The sequence below is a fragment of the Apodemus sylvaticus genome, chromosome 4 (genome assembly GCF_947179515.1).
Source record: "Apodemus sylvaticus chromosome 4, mApoSyl1.1, whole genome shotgun sequence".
NCBI classification, from domain to species: domain Eukaryota; kingdom Metazoa; phylum Chordata; class Mammalia; order Rodentia; family Muridae; genus Apodemus; species Apodemus sylvaticus.
In genome coordinates this window covers 46688699-46707250 of record NC_067475.1, presented here as the reverse complement: position 1 = coordinate 46707250, position 18552 = coordinate 46688699, and the positions used below count along the sequence as shown (strand labels likewise).

Genomic DNA, 18552 nt, shown 5'->3' with positions numbered 1-18552 from the left:
AACACCCGCACAACTCACAGCATGGAGACTGAAGCTGGGGACCTACCTAAACCTCCCAGCCCTGTATGCTAGTATCTTTGGTAGAAGATGCTCTGCATGTTACCAAAGGAGAAATATAAACGCCAACCTAACGACAAACCCATCGATCTACAATGGAGTCCTGCCTGCAAGATATGCTAGAGCAATGGTGGCCCAAATCTTGTGGGAGGAACCAACCAATATCTGGTTTGACTTAAGGGCTACTCCACAAGACTGAACCCATACCCAAAACTGATTGCGTGACTAAGAACTCAAGATTGGATAGCCTAGGGGCCCAAGAGAAAAACCAAATGCTACTACTGGTCAAAAAAGAAGCCATAAAATGACTCCTGATGAAATTCTGCTTCACTAATAAATAGATCAGTGCCTTGTTCAGCCATCAGCAGCAGAGCTTCCTCCTGCAGTGGGGACAAACACAGAGACCCACTGACAGACACCATAACACTCCAGCTCCAGCGCAGAGTGTAAGAGCCAGAGAACGAAAAGAACCCGAGAGCCAGGGAGACAAGGCGCTGAAATCAACAGGACTGAAGCACAGAGGAACTCACAGACCGAGGCAGCACACAAGGGCCTGCAGCAGCTGCCCCAAACAGGTCAGAGAGCTGAACGACAGAGCGGACCCAAGCTCCCATCCTTAACACAGAACAGTCTCCAGTGGAGAACCACTAGCAAATGAAAACTTCTTTTTCTCCAAGGGAGTCTCACAGCGGAAACAAACTACCCGTAAGGGCAGACTCCACGTCCATCAGCAGATGGCCAACAGAGTCTACAGAGGCTCCTTGCTCTCTCTCCTCCTCCCCGCTTCTCTCTCTCTCATTTTCTTGTTTTATTTTTCTTCTATTCTATTGTATTTAGACATATTTTTTTCTCCTTTCTTTTTACCCTACACGTCCTTTAAGTATATATTATGGCTTCCAGTTCAGTGCTTTTAAGGGATTCCTGATTGCACAGCCCAGCAGATTTCTGTGTCTAGTCTCTTGTGTCCTTCCTTGGGCTCTTTTCCTTGTGTTTATTTGATTTTTTTCCTATTCTGATGTGTTACATTTCCTTTTATCTTATTATATGTTATTTCATTTTATATTATTCTCTTATTATCCCTTAAAAGCTGTTTGCTTTCTAATGGGAGACAGACAGAAATGGGAGTGGATCCAGATGGGTGGAGAGACTGGGAGGAACTTGAAGGAGTAGAGGGAGAGAAACCATGATCAAGATATATTGTGTGAGGGTAAAGAAGAAATCTATGTTCAATAAAAGGGGAAGGTTCCTATGAAAAGATTCATCCTGAATATCCCAAATCATTCCCAGCGAGTCTCACAATTGCTGTCAGCAACATAATTTTGCTTTGAAATCTTTAAGTCTTTCCATGGACTACGGCTTTATTGCCTGAAACGCTGGCTCTTACATAGTTCACCGAATGACCAGGCTCCCTGGAGCCCGTGCAAACAGCAAGACGCATTATGACAAGGAGTGCCTGGGCCACAGAGCATCACAAAGAGAGCCTTTCTTCAATTCCTCATCAAGCACACGTTGATGAAATGCCTGCCACCACACTGTGCTTTAAGACCTTCTCTTTAAAACACTGTGTGATGGGACAGACGGTCCATGCACAAAACAGGAAGACATTTGACTACAGAGCGTCCTAGACAGTTGCCAAAGTCCACTGCTCTGCTCCCAGCACCTGGGTTCTTATTAATACAGGTAAAGGCATGAGGACCACATTGTCACCAGGTCCCATTTATGGTCTTGGCTGATTTGTGAGAATCACACAGTGCTGCCTGTGTCAGACTCACCAGTCGCTGCCTCAACAACACCGTGTGGAAGGCAGAGGAAGATCCACTAGCTTTCCGTTTCGTTTGTTTGCTCTGTGTGGTAGTGTCTGTGCCTCCTGTTCTTTCTCTATCCCCCATGCTGGAATCACTCTTGTTAAGCAAAATGTCTTCAGCATTAATGGTGTGTTTAATGGTGTATTCTCTGTGTGCACACAATGGTATTTTCTCCGTGTGCACACACTCAGGGCAGAGGTCCAGCACTTGGAGGCCTTTGGAGCTAGCATCTGAAACATTTTATTTGGCGGTTTATTATAAGAGGACAGTTCAGTACATGACCTTAAAAGACGCCTACACAAGGGCGGAGTTTATAAGATACAGTGGTCATTAGCTTCAGAGTAAAACACCTCAACTCACACACTATAGCTATTTGCATATGTGCATGAGATCAGAGTAAACCACCTCCACTCACACTACAGCTATATGCATATATGTATGAGAAGGAGTCTGCTTAGGAGTGGTTTTACCTTTACAAAGAAGTATTAAACTATAAGCACTCTTCTCTGTCCTTTTAAAAACTAAGTGATTGAAAGCATTCCAAAGAAGTATAAGTCAATATGACTACATATGTGGTTACACACACACACTCACACACGCACACACACTCACACATACACACACACACACACACACACACACACTTGTTATGACAACATATGTGGTATACACATACACACACAGACTTTTTATGACTACATATGTGGTATACACACACATACACACACACACTCACACACATACACACACACACTCACACACATACACACACACACTCACACACACTTGTTATGACTACATATGTGGTGTACACACACATACACACACAGACTTGTTATGACTACATATGTGGTATACACACACATACACACACATACACACACATACTCACACACATACACACACTCACACACACTTGTTATGACTACATATGTGGTGTACACACACAGACTTGTTATGACTACATATGTGGTATACACACACATACACACATACACACACACACTTGTTATGACTACATATGTTGTGTACACACACACACACATACACTTGTTATGACTACATATGTGGTGTACACACACGCACACACACACATGTTTAAACCAGTCTTGTCCATTATAAATGTGCCTTCTGTTTCTAGTTTATGGGGTTGCTTTCTTTTCTTTCTTTCTAAAATGAAAAGGTTCTTTTTCTACAACTAAAATTACAGAGAGGGAGGGGGAAGAGACAGGGAGACAGAGAAAAAGAATTTGTACAAGAAAGAGTTTAAATAATAGTCTGTAACATTATTATAAACTTATTAACCTTAGAAGACATAGACGTTTCTGAACTTAAAGACTTCTATATAAGAACACAGAATATGTTTTTCCTTTAAGCCATCTCTTATCCACAGGACATTTATATCTAGTGAGGAAATTAAAGATGTAAATGACCTTGACATAAGGAAAATAGGCATAAAATATAAAACATGAAATTTGGGGGACAGAGGGTTCCAGTGCAGAGATCTGGTCTCCACAGACTCCGTATGAACAAGAAATGAAGGAGAAGATAAGAAAAATGGAGAATGCCCAAAGCAAGCTCAGTCAGAGCAGAGGCATTAGAAAGGCAGGCAGCTCTAACAGGAACGGCTGCAACAGGTGTGGGTGCAGCGAAGAATCAGGCGCGAGACAGCCAGAGGCGGCCAGAGGCAGCCAGAGCCGGGCAGAGGCAGCCAGAGCCGGGCAGAGCAGAGTGGGTACAAAGTCACTCAGCTCAGCTGGGGCCAAGAACAGGACAAGATGAGAGTGCTGATTTAAGATCATCCAACCAGGATTATGGGAGAAGCCTGAGAAGGGAGCCAACTCTCAGGTAGGAAGCAACTGTAACAGTCCAGGGTGAGGAGTTCTGACCCAGGGTAAAGGAAGTGACATCAGAGAGCGAAATGAGATAACGCATCCTCTGACACCAGCCATGGGAAGACAACACTCACAAGACTGTAAAAGGCAGAGGGGGAAATAGTCTCATACCTAGGTAAACAGTAGGATGCCCTCCATTAGCACAGAGGAATGGATCAGAAGATCAAGTCCATTCATGAGAGATGAACACAAACTCATTTTACACACAAGCAAGATATTCAAATAGACACGCTCTGGACACTAGCCCAAACTGGGGACACTGCCCGACACGCTAGGGAGCAGACTTGACAATTCCCCTGGAGAAACCAAAGAGATGAGCTCTGCTTAAGCATTGATGGTCCTCACGTCGTACAGGCTCCTCAGCCCACAGGAAACATAACTGCTCCTGGACCTCTCCTCATCCCACTCCAACGTGGTCCTGAGCACTGCAGAGGAGCAGGACCCGAGTAGACAGGCATCCCTACCACTGCGTCACAGAGCAGGCAAGGCTCACAACGGCGCCATGGGCAAAAGAGCAACAAGTGTCAGAACCTAGTGCAACCGTACGTCAAAATCAAACGCGTCGCTCAAAGTATTAAAAAACCTAAGTTTGCCTTAAATAAAACCTCACTTTTAATGTAAAAGTTATTTAGGATTTCATTACCAAACTACACTTCAAAATTACCTATTAAAAGGTACAAAGAGATTGTCAATAAAGTTTGATAAGAGAAGAAGTATATAGGTAGGTTGGTAGGGAGAGGGAGAGGGAGAGGGAGGGAGGGGGAGGGGAGAGAGAGAGAGAGAGAGAGAGAGAGAGAGAGAGAGAGAGAGAGAGAGAGGAAGGAGGAGGAGTTAGAGGAGGCAGAGGAGGAAGAGATGATAGATAGGGCTCTTTCCTAAATTAAAATTTTGATGACTCCATAATAACCAAAGCTGACCATTATTTTTTTTAAAAAATAATAAATGGTTTTTATTTAACAGATAATACTGAGTTTTAAATTTAAAAAAAATCAACTAACATGAAATTATATTCTACAAAAAATAATTAAGGGTACAAACCTCATAATGTTCATATTCATCCGCATCAAATGTCTCAAAGTCAAAAAATCCATGCTGTAATCCCTAAAAGCAAAACTGAATTAGTTTTTTTGCACATGACACTAATAAAAATCTACTAATCGTTTCTGGGATGTCCGATCATAAAAGGGTCCCACCAACCTCCATGCAAAAGTTTCGGACTTTAGCTTCTTACTGTGTCTCTAGGAATCACATATAACACAGGCAACACTGAAACTAAATACTCTGGGTAATGTGAAAATGTGCCTCGCAAAAGCTGCTTCTTGGGCTGGAGAGATGGCTCAGCGGTTAAGAGCACAGGCTGCTCTTCCAGAGGTCCTGAGTTCAATTCCCAACAACCCCATGGTGGCTCACAACCATCTGTAATGGGATCTGATACCCTCTTCTGGGGTGTCTGAAGATAGCTACACACTGTAAACATAGAATAAAAGGTGCTTCTTTTCCAATTTATATTCCAGTTCCATATGCAAAACTAATAGCGTATATAAAATGGAACATATTAGAAAAGTGAGAGCCAAAACCTTTTGGGAACTAGACTTAGAACAGAATATATAACAGTAACAAACTTCTTATAGAGGAGCAAAATCATTTTTTTAGAAACGTTTGCCTTCCTTTTATCATACTGAAATATTTACCAAAGGAGCATTTTCATTAAATTTCTAAAACTCTACTTTGCTTCACTTGTTTTCTAACAGTAATTTGGAATAAAATGAATGTATACTACCTGCTCTTACAAATCAGAAGGAAGAATGGATTTTTTTTAACAACAGAAACATTTTTTTTTCTTAAGCAGTGACAAAATTCTTTAAGATTACCTAGCTTGTTCACACCTAATACTTTTGGGAAAACAGAAGTCTTTTTTTTTTATATATAAACCAGGAAGCCATAGACATGAAAACAGAACATAAAACCACTGGTACGTTTAAAAGTTACATGATCGAGTCATTAAAAATAGACAAAGATGCCAGTAAGCCAAGCTGCAGTACCCAGGAGGGAGTGCGCTTTGCAAATGTGGAGCTTGGACCTTCTACACCAGACACCAAGATGACTCTGAAATAGGCTCCTGAGTCTGATCTCAAAGCTATAAAATCAGATTCTCTGGGACTAGGGCCACAGAATTAAGCTCTTCAAATTATTCATTTATTTGGACACAGTCTCAGCTAGCCTAAGCTGGCCTTGAACTAGCAGAGGATAAAGGGGGAGGGGAGGGTCTGTATAAGGGAAGACCGGGAGGAGGTGGGAGGCTTATTTAGAATGAAAAGTGAATAAGTAAATAAATTAATGAAAATAAAACCAGCTCGTCTGTACTTGAAGACACCCTAACATGAGAAAAGGCTGCTTTAAAAAGCCTTTATTCATGAATAAAGTCACACCTTTCCTGTAGGGCAGGAAGGATGTCATAAATTTCTATATTGAGATGCCAGACACTATAATAGACAGCAGAGACGATCCGGAGGGAACTGTGTGACTTTCATGCGCATCACAAAGGAAACATCCTCTATCAGATGGAAAGGGAGGCAAAATAATAATAACCAGGACAGTAGATGCTTTCTTCCCTCTGGCCTGTTTCCTAAATGTTTTATTAATGGCTTGCATGTTGGGTAACCTGCCCGTAAAGTCCTAGATTATTATATATGGTAAAGCATTTAGGCAACACTGCTTGCAAGAATGGGGTTGAATGTTGCCTTAGCTTTTGAGTTTGTATGTTTGTTTGTTTTTTAACTTGTTTAAAGTTTTTGAGAGCTTAAAATAATTTAAGGGGCTGGAGAGATGGCTCAGCCATCAAGAGTGTTTGTTGCTCTTGCAGAGGTTGGGTTTCCAGCATGCACATTGCAGCTCACAACCCTGCACAGCTCTCATTCCAGGGGCTGCAATGCCCTTTCCAACCTCTGCATCCACACGGTGCAAAATACACACACACAGGCAAAAAACGCTCACACACACAAAAACACATTCTTTTAAATAAAATAATTTAAGAATGAATTTATAAAGTCATAAAAAGACACACATTAAATAGAATGTTTACACTGATTTTTTTCCCAAAACATGGCAAAGCCCATTTTTCTGTAGTATCAGTAAACAGAACTTCGAGCTAGCATTCAGCTACTGCTCCTAGCTGAACAGGTGACGTCATGCACACATTTCTGAGTGACAGGCACCAGTCGTTTGTTCAGCATGTAGCTGTGTCCGCTGGGTCCTCTGCAGAATGCACAGTACACCCTGCAAAGCTTCTCGGGTTGTAAATTAAACCCATGCCAAACGTTGCTTAACATTCCCATTCGATGCACAAATAATTAAATAACTATGCTTAATTAACCAACTTTGCAGCGCGTCAGTCACCGGAAGGTATTGTTCACACACAGACCACAGGGTCCCACCCTCGGACTTTATGATTCAGTTCAGTCTGGGGCACAGCCAGCCACGGACAACAGCGGCTTAGATAACTTCTTGCCCCTCCCACACTGAGAGCTAACTTGAAAATAAAGACAAGTGACTGGTGGGACCATGCCACGGCCACAGCAGCAGACGAAGAAATAAAGTGGACCCTCCACTTCCAAATATTTTCAATCTGAGGCTGGCTAGATTTGTGAAGAAAGAACCAAAAGGGGGTTCTCTATGTAGAGGGGAGAGAAAGAGGCTGACGGACTGTGAAAATGACCAAAGTATATGATATACATGCTTGAAATTTTCTTAGGACAAAAAAATAAAAATTGTAATCTTAAAAAAATAAAAGGCAGAAACTGAAGGCTGACTATATTTCAGAAATAAATTATCCAGAAGGTAAAAAGCCCTCTCTTTACTGACTCTAGATCCTTCCAACAACAAGCAAAGGTGTTGACAATGATCCCTTGCCCAGCTATGGCACAAGAATGATACCGTTACCTTTCTGATTCCTTGTAAACAGTCAAGGACGGTGAGGTTGTAAGTGCAGTTCCCAAAAGATGCATCCCTACAAGCACAAACAAATGGCATTAGAAACACGAATCCAGATTTTCAAATAATAGAATATCACGACGGTTGGTCATGCTGGCTGATGGAAGAGCCTGTGCCTTTATTCAGAGTTCTACCCTTCACATCTCGGGTACAAACCTGAACGAGATACTTTTCGTATCTGAATCTTGCTTTCCTTGTGTCTGAAACGAAGTTAGTGACAACAGCTATCAACCACAGGACTGGTTATTAAAAGCCATAAAATGATGTAAATTCCTCCTCTGAGCAGTGCTGGGAGCAGCAGAAGTGCCTGAGTACTGTGCCTGGGGATTGGCACAATCTTGCTTTATAATCCAAACTAACCAGGAATTACACTGCAGATCAGGCTGGCCTCAAACTTGTGGCAATCCTCCTGTTTCTGTTTCCCAAGAACTAGAATCACAGGCATGTGTGTCTCAGGCACCTGGTTCATAATTACTCTTAATACCCATCTACTGGACTGTTTCATCGACCAGAGTATTCATGACTGTGTAAAGATACTGGCAGGGGAGCAACTTCCTGTCAGGAACCGGTGAATCCAAGCCTGGAGAGGTATGGAGCCAGAGGGTTGGGGGTGGGGCAGCATCTGCAGGTCAACAGAACCTTGTGGTTATTTTAACACATACACGCTGTCCCTCCACTGCAAAGGAGAAGAAAATAAGTAAAATGTAGTAATCCCCAGTTTACAGGGATCAATAAGTGTTCTGAATGTGCTCTCAAAAAGACTAGGAACCAAAATGAAAAATTATTTAATATCATTTATTATTTATCAGTGTGTGTGTGTGTGTGTGTGTGTGTATGTGTGTGGGTGTGCGTGTGTATATGTGCAAGCATGTATGTGTGCGCCTGAGAAGGTCAAAGGCATCCCCTGAAGTGGGCATTACAGGTAGTTGTAAGCACCCTGAGGCATGTGCTGGGAATTGAATTGGGATCTTCCACAAGAACAATATATGTTCTTAACCACTGAGCCATCCTCTCCAGCTCAAAACAAGGTTTCTAGTTAAAAATAACCCTTAAACCTATTGTACTGAAAATTGAAGACTCCAGCCTGCTTTGCAGAGCAGCTCAACTCGGGTCTGTTTCAGGCAACCTAAAACTTAAGTATCAAGTTCGGGTCAGCTAAGCAAGAACCGGTCCTGGAGCCTTAACAGGAGCCATGCTCCAAAGTGTCCACAGCAAGAAACTCGACCCAGAGTTTCTCAGTCCCTGAGCTGGGCCCCGCTGCTGACCCAAGAAAGAGAGTGTCAGGCACTGAGCCTGGCACAGTCAAATGTCCCAAACAAGGTTGGCTCAAGGGCAGCATCCTGGGAGGGTGCCAGGGGAACCCTGCCTCCACACAGAATCAACATAAAACCAAGTGTTAGAACACCAACTGGCCCAGGGAGCTTGAACCTGGGCTTCAAGGCCCTGTGGCTTCTAAGCCACGAGTTAAAAAAACACAGGCTTCGCCACAGAGCTTCAGGATCCAATAATATAACATAAAAACAGTGACCTAAGGAAACTTACAGCCATGTCTCTTAGGCTGTCACACTTCCGTGTTAGACAGTGTGAGCCGGAAGGCCTGACTAAACTTCGACAGGGGCTCAATTGATTTTGCCCATGTTGTTTTTAAGTGACACCTGAATTCACACATCCAAATGAAATAGATCCCTTTCCAGCTACCTTGAAACAATGTGAGATCTGCGATGAAATATTACTTTATAGGATACATACTCCTTTGCATACAATGGTCTCTTTAGAGGAAGAGTTCATTATCTTTGCAAACACTACCTCCTCACCCCCACCCCCACCCGGACCCCCATGATCTGATATCTACAGACTCATTATGCATTAAACTGTTGCTCAATACATATGAATACATAAGAAAAATACATAAAATTAACAAAAAGGGAACTCAGTTGAATTTAAAGAAAAGTTAACCAAAATATAAAACCAGAATTTGTAATACTTTGATGTGTGCTTTTTAATAGGTGAGGGGGTGAGTGGTGTGGGTGTGCTGACTGGGCCACACCCACCCTGGGTCACATTTGACAAGTGCTTTAATTTTCAAGAAGCTGTAAATATAGATAATATCTTAAGACTTAAGAGTAATGTGATGGTACCATGCCCGTAATTTCTATTCTGACAGGCACACTGCTGACTCGACTCTGAGTTCCAGCATTTGTCCTAGAATCCGATCTCAGAAACTGCAAGGTGGATGAAAATAAATGCAAAATGTTTTTCTCGTCCAGATTCACTGACTCTGGATTCTCTTGGTAAATCTAGATTTCAAGCTCCTGCTTTTGACTGCTTCAAATACATATATATATATATATATATATATATATATATATATATATATATATATATATATATATATATATATAATAAAATAAAACTAATTTGAGAGCTGGGAAAGGAGAAAGTGCCTTCCTTGTAAGTTTGAGGATGTGAGCTGGATTCCTAGAATCCACATTAGTTTGATTTGTTTGCTTGTTTTTGTTTTGTTTTGCTTTGCTTTGCTCTGCTTTGTTTGAAGCCCAGCTCTAGAGAGGGTAGGGCAGAGGACAGGAGAGCGGGGATCCTTGGGGCTTGCTAACCAGCTGCCCTAGTCTCCTCTGCAAGTGAGATTCCCTGCCTTAAAAAAAAAAAAAGTAAATGGTGCCAGGCAGTGGTGGTGAATGCCTTTAATCCAGCACTTCGGTGTCAGAGTCAGACAGATCTCTATGAGTTCAAGACCAGCCTGGTCTACAGATGAATTTCAGGACAGCCAGAGTTAAACAGAGAAACCCTGTTTCAAAAAAAAAATCCAAAAGAAAAAAAGGATTGTACCTGAGGAAGTATATCTAAGGTTGTCCCTGGCCGCCATCCACAGCAGTATACACACACACACACACACACACACACACACACACACACACACTTGCTCATAGAGAACTACTTTGTATTTAGAAGGAGGAGAAGACCTAATTCTGAGACTTGGAGTCCTCTCTACCTCAAGTCTATCTCTACCCTAGACGCTTTTGAACAAGCGTGTAAACTTCAGGTACGCCTGACCTAGGCTGTCTGAGTGAGAATCTGCAGAGAATATGAGATTCTCACAACATCCCTTCTACCTTCTCAGCACCACTCCCACAATTGACTAATTAGCACCACGGTGACATGGTGGTCCAATCCGTAGACATACAGAGCTGGGGAGGAGTTACACGCTTGGACAGGGATGGGACACGATGTCATCACTGCAGGCTAAGAAGACAGAAGTTTGCAAACTGGAAAAGAATCAAGGAAACACATATCAAGCCGATCCTCCAGCCCAAGACAGATGACAAGCCTTGGGAACCTGCTGTGCCGGGGACTGAGATGTATCCGTGCACAGAACAAAATGGAAAGAACCAGCATGTCCCAAGTCCTGTCCCCAGCCTGGGGAGGAAAGGAAGGGCTGAGAACTTGAGCAATACAGGACCTCAGACTCCGTCTTTAACTTCCTGATTTAGAAACTCAACGTGATTTATAAATCTTTTTAAGAAGCCACCCAGGCAATACTGATGCACATTAAAGTCTAGACCTTGAGCCTGCAGTGACAAGGGCGGGGGCTGGGATTTGTGCTTGCTGAGGTTTCCCTTTGGAGACTATGAAGGATAACTGTGCGAGGCGGTTGGGGAATAATGATAGAGATGTAAAATGAAACTCCAGGCATCGAGAGAAGAGAGCACTCAAAGAAGTGGCTTTTTGCTGGTGGACGAGACTTGCAGAAAGTCCCGAGGATCTAAAGTAACCCAGACACACAGAGCTCCTGAGCTGTCGTCAAGGGGATGGTGGGTGGAGCAGGAGGGAGAGGAGTGAATGAATAGGTTTCTTTTGGGTGTGGTAAGAATGTTCTGGACTGAATGACAAGGAGTTGCACAGCTCTATGCTTACGCTAAGAACCATTGGGAAGACAAAGAAGGGCAGGTCTTTAGTGATGTCTTATGTTTAAGGGAAAACCAAAGACAGTATGAAAGCTAAGGGACCCTATGAAGGCAAGCAAGCTTTGGCTGACTGGCTCTTTTTTAAAGATCACAGAGGCCTGAAAGTGTTGAATTTTTATTGAGAAGGAGAGTGATATGGAAAAGAAAGAGAGAACCGGAACCCTCAAGCAGTGTGTTCAGAGCAGGAAGGAACTTTTCAAGAGAGCTTGGTGTTTCCCCAAACTTCCGAAGTCCTTTGTGTTGGTAGAAGACACGGCACTCGTCCATGTCATCTACATAAATTACTTTTATCCAGCAGCCCCCAAATCCATCTCTTTAGAACATCTTAGAACACTGAAACAGTACAGCAGCCAGGTATGTGGTGGCGTGTGCCTGTAACCCCAGCATCTAGGAAGTTGAGGCAGAACGTTTTCTAGGAGTTTGAGCCTGGCTTAAACTAAACAGCAAGATCTTGTCTCAAAAAACAAAAGCAAAAAAACGAAACAAAAGCAACCAGCAACATCAAAACAACAACAAAGACCCCTAAAAATGTTCTGAAATAGTGTAACTAGCCACCTTTCCACTTAGGTGCCTCAGATTCATTGTGTGAGGAAAAAAAATCTTTTGGGCTGCGGTTGTAGCACTGTCGGTAGAACACTTGCCTGGAATACACCAAGCCCTCGACTGGATCCCAAGCCCTTGATAAAGCTGGGCATGGTAGGATGTACCTGCAATCACACTGGATGCAGGAGAGTCAAAAAGTCAAGGCTATCCTTAGCTACACAGCCAGTTCAAAGACTGCTTCAGCTTGGACCCCCCTCCCAAGCTGGGGTTAAGGGGGCTGACTCTTTCCCTACACCAAAATCAATAGCAACAATTATCTAGTCTTCTGGCATCATAGATTTTAAAAAAAAAAAAAGCTCCCAGCATCCCTCAAGCGCCTCCCACTTGTATCCCTGTCCCTTTTTCCCTCTTAGGGTCTCCACAAAGCATTCTAGTAACACTTTTCCTAGCAAGTCTTAAAAGTTTTCTTCACTGAAACTGGAGTGGTTTTTTGTTGTTGTTATTTTGGTTTGGTTTGGTTTGGTTTGGTTTGGTTTGGTTTGGTTCTTTTATTTTTGTTCTTTTGTTTTGTTTTCTTTTTTGTTTTTTTGTTTTTTTTTTGTTTTGTTTTGTTTTTTTAAAGCACATCTCTTTACCGACTTCCAGTTGTCCTCAAGGTGAAATGGAAATCCCCAACAGGGCCACAGCCCTACAATGGATGGCCTCACCTGCCTTTCAGCTCCCTGCCTCCTGGTCCACTCACTGTGCCCAGACACAATGGCCTTCCTTGGCAAGGCCACATCTGGCTCACATCTGGCTCTCCCCAGAACCTCTGTCTTTGCTGGTATTTGTGTCTCCTTCTCACCTCTACTTAGGGTGTCTATATACCCCTTCTGATCTCAGGTCAGAGATCATGGCTCTAACAGAGATCTCCAACCCTACTTTGGGCTACGTCAGGTCTCCAGACTCCCATCCTTTACACTGGACTTAATTACAATTTGAAATTATATCCTGGTATGTTTATTTTGGTCCTTGGCTACTGTCTCCATTATAATATTGGATCTATACATCCATTGTTCATCTATGTCACCTTAGCACCTGGTACAAAAATAGATAAGTAAATATCTGTAATTACATGCCTAAATAAAATAAGAACCTTGGCATTCATCAGGAAAATTATCTATCATATTTTCAGATTTCTTTGTTAACTCAAGAAGTTTAACAAAATCTTTCTCAGAAGCATGAACTAATTTCAAATTCTTTCAGCCTGTTTATGAAGGTGATTACCTTCTGTCCTTTCTACCAATGAGTGTTGACTGACAGAGTTAAAGGTGGATGCTCCGGGTATGTCTCTCTTCCTTCGTCACATTCACTAAGTGTGCTTTAGACAAACCGAGTAGGTGGTTGAGGAGCCCAGCCACCGTAACAATATGCAAAACTACGTTAACTCTTGCAGCCTTGCAGCCTTTGGCTTAACTCTTGGTTTGCTTCGTCATTCATTCCTGCATGCATTCATTCATTCATTCTCATTCATGTTTGTTGAACAAATATTTCCTGAGGGAGATAAGAGGATATGTGGTATTTTCATACTTACCTTAGAAAGAGAAAATGCACACACACACACACACACACACACACGCAGAGAGAGAGAGAGAGAGAGAGAGAGAGAGAGAGAGAGAGACCCCTTGCTACCCAGGAAAATCACAGCCCTAAGCCATATATGTCATGATCATTTGACCACATCATACACTACTCTGCAAAACTAGAGAGGACAAAGCTACTCTTTATTCAGGGATAACATAAAACCTAAACACGCAAAGCATCTAACTGATCGCTGCTGCTGAAAACAAAGTCATGTCTCTCTAACCTTCAGTAAAGAAGACTAATGTTACAGTCAACCATGCTGCAGAGACATCCAAACACAGATTTAGTTCAGCCTCGTGCTCCAGCATCATCTAAACTTGATCCATCCTGACAATTCTTTCTTCAAGCGACTGCTGGCTTAAGCGTCACCCAAGCCACACAGACATTGGACCGTTATCAAGCCTGGGCTGATCTGAGAGCATCAATACGTCCATTAAATACAAAAGCAGATGAATGAAATCTGAAAACTATGAACAACTGAGACGGCTTTTACATGGGGTTTTCTTTTCCTTTTATTTTCTTTGCATTTAGCTTGAAGGAAAGTAGAAAAACATGCATATTTAAGAAAACTAGAATCACTATTCACAATTAGATAAGTAATTGAAAGGGCCTGATTTTCTCGGGTCCTAGACATGTCTTACATAGGCTCACGGGAATTGATTGCGAACTACTCAGAAATCATGAGTGCCTAGCTCACTTGTGAATAACTGCACTCACGCGAGCACCAGCAAGCACTCTGTCAAGCTCATCTGCTAACACACCAGTGCGTGTAACCTAAGAACTGAAGAAACCACTCAGAGTGACGCAACCGTGCAGAGGTTGTTGGGGTGAGACACTAAGTCATGAGAAAGCCTGCTGATAAAGTTGTTCCAAGTGAAGAATGGAGACAAGGTACAACTCCACAATGTCAGGACTCCACTCAAGAATAAAAATAAATAAATAAGGTAGTGGTGGTGGCGCCTTTAATCACACAACTCAGGAGGCAGAGGCAAGTGGATCTCTGTGAGTTCAAGGCCAGCCTGATCTACAAGATATCCAGGATCACGCCGAGAAACCCTGACAAAACACTGACAGAGAACAATCTGAACAAATTTCACAACACAGGTTGTGATTTTTTTTGATGGTTTGAAAGGAAGGATGAATGGAATGGAGGGAGGGAGGGAGGGAGAGAGAGAGAGAGAGAGAGAGAGAGAGAGAGCTCACCTCCTTTGAGTTTAGGGGTCACAAAGACCCTAAATGTTGTTTCTGGTCTCAGATTCTATAAATTGTGTTTTGTTTTGTTTTGTTTTGTTTTGTTTTAAGATATACAGCCAGGTGATGGTGGTGCAGGCCTTTAATCCTAGCACTTGGGAGGCAGAGGCAGGTGAATTTTTTTAGTTCAAGGCCAGCCTGGTCTACAGAGTAAGTTCCAGGACAGCCAGGACTACACAGAGAAACCCTGTCTCAAAAAAAAAAAAAAAAAAAAAGATTTACTTTACATATGTAAGTACACTGTTACAGCCTTCAGACACACCAGAAGAAGGCATCAGATCCCATTACAGGTGGTTGTGAGCCACTATGTGGTTGCTGGAAACTGAACTCAGGACCCCTGGAAGAGCAGTCAGTGCTCTTAACCATTGAGCCATCTCTCTGTAAATGGGGTTTAACTGCCGTTGTATTAAGAGGAGAAACCTGGTAAGGTTCTATTTGATGGAGTTCTCCAAGCTCCATCAAAGGGAGCACAGCTGTTTAGAAGAGACTGAAGCCCGAAACTGTCAAACCTCACCGGATTCTTCTCCAACACGAGGCGTCAGAATCAATGCTTAGGAAACATCTATGCCGCCCTCCCTCACACTGACCCTAAAGACTACCAAAGGCAGCAAGACAGTGGAGAATGAAAAGAACATTTCAGCCGGGCATGGTGGCGCACGCCTGTAATCCCAGCACTTGGGAGGCAGAGGCAGGCAGATTTCTGAGTTCGAGGCCAGCCTAGTCTACAGAGTTCCAGGACAGCCAGGACTACAGAGAAACCCTGACTCAAGAAAACCAAAAAAAAAAAAAAATGAAAAGAAAATAAAAGAAAAGGACATTTCAGCACCCTGGAGGCAGAGGCAAGAGGGTCAATCTCTGTAAGTTTAGGGGCAGCAACTTCCAGAACAGCCAGGACTAAACTGTCTCAAAAACAGACAGAGAAACAAACTTACAAACAAAAAGAACATCATGAAATGGTATGAAACTAATTTTTATTTCTACATTTTGGAAACTCAAAAGAAAAAACATAGATATCTAAGGTTAGAGAGCTGTTACCCTTTGAAGTTCAGAGTTAATTACTAAACAAACTTCGGCCAAAATCACAATGCCATATTTGAGTTAGCATGTATCTGGTATGTGTTTTTATAATGGTGCCTGACATATGTTTGCTTTGCTTTAAAAGAAGGTAACCTTGTGCCAAGTTCTAAGTGGTTGACCCTTCTGAGCCTTTGTTAAAAGAACTGCAGGTTCTGACATGCCCGAAGAACTGAACTGATTGCTTTTGAGATTTCCCATTAAGGTTCAGCCTCATAGCTCAGCAACCAAGTCATCACTAAGGGTCATCCCGCAACACAACAAACACCTCCCTGTACACAAACACGAGGAGTCTATTTGCAAAGTCAGTGTCATTAAAGGACTGTCAGAGGGGGCGCTGAGGAAGACTGATATCAGGCTGCTACAGAGAAAGCTCGGTTATTCCTGTTCAAAAAAAAAAGTGGATAAGCCAACTTATTTCTCAGACTCTCAGGAAACAGCACAGAAGCAGCTATACGAACCATAGCAAGTTATTCTGATCCCAAGGGAGCATTCTGTTCCCCACAGGTGAGGATCAGGAAACCTGCCTAAGTATTCTGCAAGAGCTGCTCATCAGGAGTGAATCTATATGCTGGAAAGTTGCAGGTTAAACAGACTGCTTCATTTTTTTCCGACATGAATCAAATCTTCTACATAGGAATATGCTTCATGAATCCCCATGAGAGGAGCTCTAAACCTGGATCATCTCACTCGGGCAGCTCGCCGCATTATCACCTGAGAGAGCCGCTCACTCAGGGCCCGCAGGTTCACACATTAGGGTCACATGGAGTATGTAAGACCCAGATTTCAGCCAGGGTCAAGTGTATCAGAACTTCTGGGAGTGGAACCTGAGTGTCAATAGCGTCTTAAAGCTTCTGAAGTGCACAGACAAGTTGGAGAAATGTGGAGAAACTTTGGGGAACAATGACCTACAGCTAGAGAGTCAAGACTCTTCTGCAAACTTGGGGCAGGCAGCGGGAGCAGGAGGAGCGAGCGTGGCATACAAGTTGCATTTCTGGACCTACTCAGGAAAGAACTCACAAAGACAGAACAACACACCAACAAGAACCGGGCTGTTCCCCTCCCCAACCTCACCTCCTCCCCTAGTCAACCTTTTCATGCCATGCTTCCTGGCTATGTCTTTAAAACTAAGTCCCTGAGTCTTATTTTCTGAGATATTTTATACCATAAAGAAGAGAAAATACACTTTGGCACATTTAGCAATCAGCACCAACAAACAAAAACCAACAAAACAACAACAACAAAACTTATCAAGCTAGTTTTTAAACTATACAAAGACTCAAGGAGAGAGCTCAGTTGGCAAAGTGCTTGCCTTGCGGTCATGGAGACTCAAGTTTGAGCATCAGAACCCATGAAACAAAATAGTTAGGCACAGTGCGTGACTTGTTTGGTACTGGGGGTAGGGTGGATGTTGTTGTTTTAGAATGGTTTGCATGAGATCTTAAAGATTTATTTTCTATTTATGATCTTTCTGTTATTAAAAAGAGAAAATTTTATACAATATATTATGATTATGGTTTCTCGTCCCCACCCCAACTCCACCAAGATAGTCTTGTAATCACAGTTCTAGGGAGACAGAGACATGGATTCCTGGGGTCAGCAGCTAGCACATTTAGCCTACTTGATGAGTTTCAGGCCAGTGAGAAACCCTGACTCAAAGAAATGGTGGACAGAAATAGTGGACTGATGAACAGGACCTCCACTTGTGAGCACTTACACACACATAAATACACACACACACACACACACACACACATACACATGAGCATATGCAAATCTCAAAGGAAAGCATTCAATTTAGTCAATATTTCATGTTTTGTGAAACTTGAAACTCTCACAATTGCTATTTCATGAGTATCAAAAAGTGTAGATTTGAAAAACAGTAACATTGACTCACCACAAAAACAATTCACTAAGGGCAGGGGCCTTGTGGGACTTTAGACAAGAAGCAAACAATCTGACTTTATAAAACGTTTGACCAACACTGCAGACTCAGCATGGGGCACTCTGAGAAGGGGAGAAGCAGCAGCACTCATTGGGTTTGCCAAGTCGACCTTGGCTGGCTCTACCCCAGAACTGTGATTCCCTTGTTTCCACAAAGGCCAGCTGCCAAGCTGGCCCTGAGGATGGTTGGACCCAAACAACTAAAATCTTTCCCCTCAAGTTTTCAGCCACCACCACTTTTGATGAACACATTGGCCACTCTTAGCTCAAGAGAAAGGACAATTTTCAACAAAAAAATACCTTAATATTCCAGGGAGCACCCTAAGATTGACTCCCAAACAGGAAAGCAACAACATTTCTGAAAAGCTGAGGCACATCAGAGATAAG

The 18552-nt window shown here is 42.7% G+C and overlaps 1 protein-coding gene across 4 annotated transcripts in view; it reads right to left on the bottom strand.

Moving 5' to 3' along the window:
* The window catches only part of Cdc14a (cell division cycle 14A), a 154119-nt gene that overhangs the window by 73524 nt on the left and 62043 nt on the right, over positions 1-18552 (bottom strand). For all 4 annotated transcript variants that reach the window (XM_052179379.1, XM_052179380.1, XM_052179377.1 and 1 more), the window contains 2 exons: positions 7697-7763; positions 4796-4858 (listed from right to left, as the gene is read on the bottom strand). In XM_052179379.1, the coding sequence (XP_052035339.1) occupies positions 4796-4858; positions 7697-7763 (130 nt within the window). The remainder of the gene's footprint in view (positions 1-4795; positions 4859-7696; positions 7764-18552) is intronic.